A 6,223-nucleotide genomic window follows, 5' to 3' on the forward strand; every position below is an offset into this window, starting at 1 on the left:
TCAGTCACTTCAGGTCGCTCACAAAATGTGAGGCGGGTGTAGAGATACAACAGGATTTTTAATAAGATAAATAAAGAAGGAGTATGCGGAGTTAAAAGCCGGAGCTCACATGAGATAAGCGTCAGCCAATGACCTTTGCGCAAGGAGGGCTAAACCTGTGTGACATCATGAGTAAAGTAAAATGCTAATTTATTTGATCATTTATTACCTTTATATGCACACAATTATCTACCCCACTTAATATTTTTATGTTAGAATTAGTAATGTGTATTTTTATCAACAGCTTACGAATTTTGTTGGCTTTGTTCTGTTAAAACAGAATAAATGTTTAATAAATTTGAATATCTTTGAATAGCTCATTTAAATAATTGAATTTTTAAAGTCAAACTTATATATTGCATAAATTTAACATGGATACTTTAAATATTTTTATTAATGTTGATGCTTGTGCAGAAAAAAAAAACAACTGATTACAACAGTTTTTAAAAAATACCGAGATGATGTCATGGTTATGTAATAGAGTACACAATCAAGGTGAAAATTGATCAAATAAGAGATGGCATTTGTTAACGTCATCCAAAAATTTTACAAATATAACAGTTGTAGTTATTGGATGTGTCCATATGTAATGACTTAAAGATCCAACTCTACCTACAGTTCAATCTCCCCCAAACTTCTTCAATCTTCACAAAGCTATTGTTATCATTGTTGCTTGTCTACCTTTTTCTACCACACCTTTTCCTTCCACTCAACCTTCCATTTCCATCTGTATTTTGTGAATGGTCAGCTTTGTTTTTATGGCCTGCTGTCTTTGTAGAATGTGTATTTGTGAGACAACCATCACCCTCATGTGTAGACAATAACAAAATATTTCTGTATCAAATGTCTTTTAGCTGTATGCCACAATCATAACAAAAATTAATGCTTGAATTACATCCTGTGTGTAATGAATCTATGCAATTTGATTTTCACTTTTCGCAATGATTCATTAAAATAATCTTAGTGTGCATGGATACAACAGAATATTTTGCTGTAATATTCAAATCCTATGAAAACTCAGTTTTGGGTAAGATGCAAACTATATTCATCGAAAATTGTAGAAATATATACATATTATAGTATATTCAGTATGTCAGTGCGATTTTCAGATGTAAGCTGCCATACACAATAGAATGTGTTGCAATATAATTCAGAAACATGTATACCCATTGTTTCTTGAAATTCCTTCAACAGTTGATCATGTTTGGAGTAAGCTGCACAAGTTAAAGATGTCAGAATAAATATTGCATTAAAGTTTTAATATGTTTAAAGACCTTTATTCAATTAAGAAAAGGGAAAATCTGTAGGCACCCTGTTTTAATTAGGATACATTTGAAGCAACTCTTTTTCAAACATTTGAACCCCCAGAAAGACCTATGTTCAAAAATATGGAAAGCCTAACGCACAGGTGTCAAACTCCAGTCCTGGAGGGCCACTGCCCTGCAACTTTTAGATGTGCCTCTAATGCACCACACCTGAATAGAATAATTACCAGTAGTTCATTAGCAAGGCTCTGGAGAACTTATCTACACAAGGAGGAGGTAATTAAGCCATTTCATTCCAGTATTTTGTACCTGTGGCACATCTAAAAACTGCAGGACAGCGGCCCTTGAGGACTGGAGTTTGACACCCCTGGCCTAATGCATTTTATTTCACACTTGTGGAACTAAAGCATAAAAAACGCTTGAATCCTGTTTACTGTAAAAATGACATTTATGTTTGTGTTTCATGCAGAGAAGCAGACACCAGAGGAAAAACTGCTCACCGAACAGGCATTTATTTACTGTGTAGAGGTGAGGACATTTCTGTAGAATGTCCGCTTGGCTTCCATTTTACAATGACATTTTTTAGTAATACAAGGGAAACCATGACAACAGACAAGGAGCAAAAAAGAAGTATAATGTGAAATAAATTGCAAAACAATTAAATACTGGGGAAAAAAACTCAAAAGAAAATGTTTCAGGTTTTCACATCTATGTTGTAACTTTAACAATCCAAAAAATTCGCAGCCATGAGCAGTTCCAGAGCAATCTCGGGAGCGATGGGGAACTCTGGTATTTCTGTGGAACTGTTGGTATAACGGACCTTGTAGGTGAAATACATGCAGACCTTGGACAGGACGTGGGACGGGATCTCCCTGAAGTTCACCTCGTTGGTTTCATTCTCTGCAAACTGTCCTGCAGGTTGCAAAAGTGGGAAGCAGGCCAATGAGAAAACTTGTGACAAACAGGTTTGACGACTTGTATGCAAGCCACTTATGGTTTTGTAGGATACAACTTAAAAGATAAAAAACAAACAAACTGGAGAAGAAAGTGGAAAAAAATGCATTTCTTCTACTAATAGCTGCACAAGGCTAATGGTGCATATTTGTCTGCAATTTAATTACCTTAAAATTGAGGACAAAATACATAAATGTTTTCAGATTTTACACTCAACTCCTCAATTGGGCAAATTCTGCACCAATCAGTAAGCGTTCAAGAGTGTTAATATGTGTGAGGAGAACAGACCTGAGTAAACCTCTGCTTAAGTCAATCAAGAGTGTTTAAATGTTGTAAGCCAAACCTGTTCGCAGTGAGCTAGCTTGAGCTGATTACCTACACAGTAGTGTGTTTGATTAACTCTAAAACCACCAGGGGTTAGTTTGACTCCCTTAGGATTTTCATCCTTGCAGCTGCAAGGGCATGGAACCTCTTATGACGCAGAGACACGCTGACTGCATCCTTGGCGCAACACAGAACGGTGCTAAAGTTCTATCTTTGAGAAGCAAATTAAAAAGAGTAGAAACTGTGGAGTCAAATGGCAACAGCAAGATTTGTGAGACTAAAGAAGCGGCATGTTCATAGCTTCATGCTGACAAGTAAAAACGTGCGAGTGAATTTCTTTTCAAAATCTACAAAGACTGAAGATGGTGTGGTTTGAGCTATTGCAAACTACACCAATAGTTTGCACTTGCACCTAGCTGATTGAAAGGAAACTCTGGGCCAACAAGAGAGCTCTAAATATGTCTTAAAACTTTACAAGAAGGTAAATCAGAAAATTATGATATTCTCAGTCAGTTGTGTTTAACAATTTAGAGCAAGTGCAAGCAAAATTAAAAGGTTGTAAAAAGAGAAAAAAGGGGGACTTCAACATTCATTGCACCATATTTAAGGATTCTTAAGAAAGACGGGTCATTAAAAAAAAGAAAAGAAAAAAGCCTCCTCTAAAATCGAGTCTTAATTATATTCCCGACACCCTCAGGTTGTTCTGGTCTCAATACATTTTTCTTGCATGGTTCTATCATGGACTTCACTGAAAAACCCTGAAAAATTTCTCAAAGGAAAAATTCTGAAATGCCCGACATGGAAAAACATAGCTTCATGTGACAAAGTAACTGAGGGATTAAAACCAAAACATTTTTCATCAATAAAGAGTCAAACCTGAAATGCAAATATTGTGGATATTAGTGCAGAATAGACAGAATTTTCACCATCACAAATTGTAAAAAAAAAAGCTAAATGTTAAAAAGATAGAAAACAATGAAGTTACTCAGAGACAAGTATCGATGCCTTGTCAGTCCTGGAACTTGAAGACTTCTATTGTCTATCATTATTAAACAGCATGGCTTTATACATCCACAACAATCAGTGATGGTTTATTTTCTATCAATCATTACTCCTAATCAACATCTAGTTAGATAAATATATCACTGACCTGCTTTATTTGAATTAAATGATTTACTTTTGAAATGACAAAAATTGTCCACTTGAAATACCCATTAAAACAAAACTATTACAGTGTTGGTGTTCAGAAAAGGATGTGCCCGTGAGAAAAATGGCAACTAACTACTAATAATTGTTTTGGCATCAAGTCATGTTTTTTTTTCCTCACAGAAGGTGGCCATGAAGATCAAAACATAATTTGAGAAAGGATCCACAATGTCTGCATTTAAGTTATGTTTTTCTTTTGTGAGAGGATGATGACAGTTTCTGACCCCTGGAGGTTCTGAAGGGTTAAAGTTTTCCCACCGTTAGATAATAAACTGTTTGATTATTATAATTATTGACTCATAATTTTAATTCTTTAAATCATGTTAACAATAAAAAACAGGAGTGCGTAGAGGTCTAAAGAAGACGAAAAAGAAGGAGCTTTTTATTCTGTTTGTTGTGGTCACTTTATATTTCGTAATGTAGGTGGAAAATTCAAGAGGACTTTGCAGTAGCTAGAAAGGCATTTATCCTCTATCCAGAGCCCTAAACATTATGCCCTCTGCATGACCTTTTTGAACTGTTGTCATCAGCTATCAGGATAACTGTAGCAACCGAATCCAAAATGGAACCACAAGCTGGCAAAAACTGACCTACCAGCCACCTTGCATCATTGCCGTTGTTTTTTGTTGTTTTTTAAAAAATCTTACCTAGAGATAATTCCCATCATTGATCTCTTTACTGCTTTTTCACAATGTTTTCAAGCTACAGGAAATGTCTAATTTTGTTTTATGTTATTTAATGTACAATTAGTACAACCATTTGATTTGGAATTCACTCCTTTTACAAAAAATATCCTTACAACACAAAAGTCTTGCCAGGCAAGAGAACCATAAACAAAATGGTAATCAAAGCATTTTATAGTTCAACAACAATTTTTTTAAATCATAAAAGAGGAGCTAAAATGGCTTGGCATACAATATTTGACTTAGTCCTCACCTGGCCCACTTAACATGGCTTTGATGGTTCCTGATGTTAAGGCATGTTCTCTTTTCACAATGAATTCATGGCCGTCTGAGGAGATGAGCTTCACATACATGGCATCTGGCCCTTCACAGCCACCAAAAGCTCTCTCCTCACCATCTGTTAAGTCATAATATAAATATGACAATTTGACACTAAATAACACAGTGGCAAACAATCTCTAGTAGTTTTTTTCTTCAGTTAACTACCAAAAAAAAAAAACAAAAAAAACTGTGAAATAGCAAATTGATTTTATGGACTGACAACAGGATTTTTTAGAAAGGTAGAGATAAATGTGTGACATGTCTCCTCACCCATCTTGTTCCGGGATTTCCGTTAATCCTAAAAGCCAAAGTAGAAAAACACAGAACATAATTTAACTCGCTTAAAATTTTATTGAAAGATGTTAAAAAGGTTAAACATCTGACATGTGAAACTCGTCAATTCTACATATTGATTGACGGTAAAATTGTGTAAGTCCCATTCGGTTTACTGGAAGTGATTTCTGACAGTCACTGCGGAACTTTAAATTTAGCCAAGATAAACATTGTCCAAAAAAATTTCAGACAGTGGCTAATGTACACATACATATTTGTAGCTATGACATAAGCATGGCTATGTTTTTCGCAAGTTTCAACCATATCGGCAGCGGCCTGTTTATTTTCAGATAATGTTTTTAAACGCGTTCGCGTTAGCAGTGGTAGCTAACGGAGCTAACTCATTTCAAAATAGACAAAACATCTTCCCAATAACTGATCTCTCCGTAAACAGCATGGGGGACGTATATTTTGGGAAATTACACAACAATGGGCATTAAATCAAGATATAAAAGTTGTTCTTACCGCCGTCTGTACAACTGTGCTACGGAGATTAAATTTCAGCTAACGTTAGCCACCCGGAACTAATTTGTTGGTTGTACCCGATCGGTCCGCAATAAATGTGTTCCGTGTAATCTTTTTCATAAAATGTGATATAAATATTTACATTTTAAATAAATACACACATTATGTATAAAAATATATTTTTATTAATTTAGAAAATTACAAATCTAAATAAATACGCTCAATTATTCACATTTGTAAAAAAAATAACATAAATACAACAACATATGGTCCAATTTCAAAGAAATACACTTTCTAAAGAAATAACTTAAATCAAGCATATTCATATACAAGTATATTCCCCGTATGCTTCTTTTTTTATTAATTTATATCAAATATATTTATTTTACATACAGAATAGTAATAGGAAGGTAATACCAACACAGTACAATAGCAAAGTATTCTCTTCTTTGAAACACTGCGGCAACATGGTCACTGTTTCATAAAATTCGTGGGTACAATTTTATGAAATGAGAATCATTGCACATGTAAATTATCAGTTTTTAAAATGAATATATTTTTGAAAGTCTTTTTTTCGTAATCAGCAATGTTGGAATTTGAGGCCCAGCTTGATGATAATCTTCTGATTTTATC

The 6,223-nt window shown here is 34.5% G+C and overlaps 1 protein-coding gene across 1 annotated transcript; it reads right to left on the reverse strand.

Moving 5' to 3' along the window:
• Positions 1-1,792: 1,792 nt before the first annotated feature.
• Positions 1,793-5,679, reverse strand: eloc (elongin C). The gene is made up of 4 exons (XM_005797874.2): positions 5,591-5,679; positions 5,063-5,090; positions 4,725-4,868; positions 1,793-2,216 (listed from the first exon to the last, which is right to left on the reverse strand). The coding sequence occupies exons 2-4, from the start codon at positions 5,064-5,066 to the stop codon at positions 2,026-2,028; spliced, it is 339 nt and encodes a 112-aa protein (XP_005797931.1). The 5' UTR covers positions 5,067-5,090; positions 5,591-5,679; the 3' UTR covers positions 1,793-2,025.
• Between the last annotated feature and the right edge of the window lie 544 nt (positions 5,680-6,223).

The sequence above is a fragment of the Xiphophorus maculatus genome, chromosome 21 (genome assembly GCF_002775205.1).
Source record: "Xiphophorus maculatus strain JP 163 A chromosome 21, X_maculatus-5.0-male, whole genome shotgun sequence".
NCBI lineage: Eukaryota > Metazoa > Chordata > Actinopteri > Cyprinodontiformes > Poeciliidae > Xiphophorus > Xiphophorus maculatus.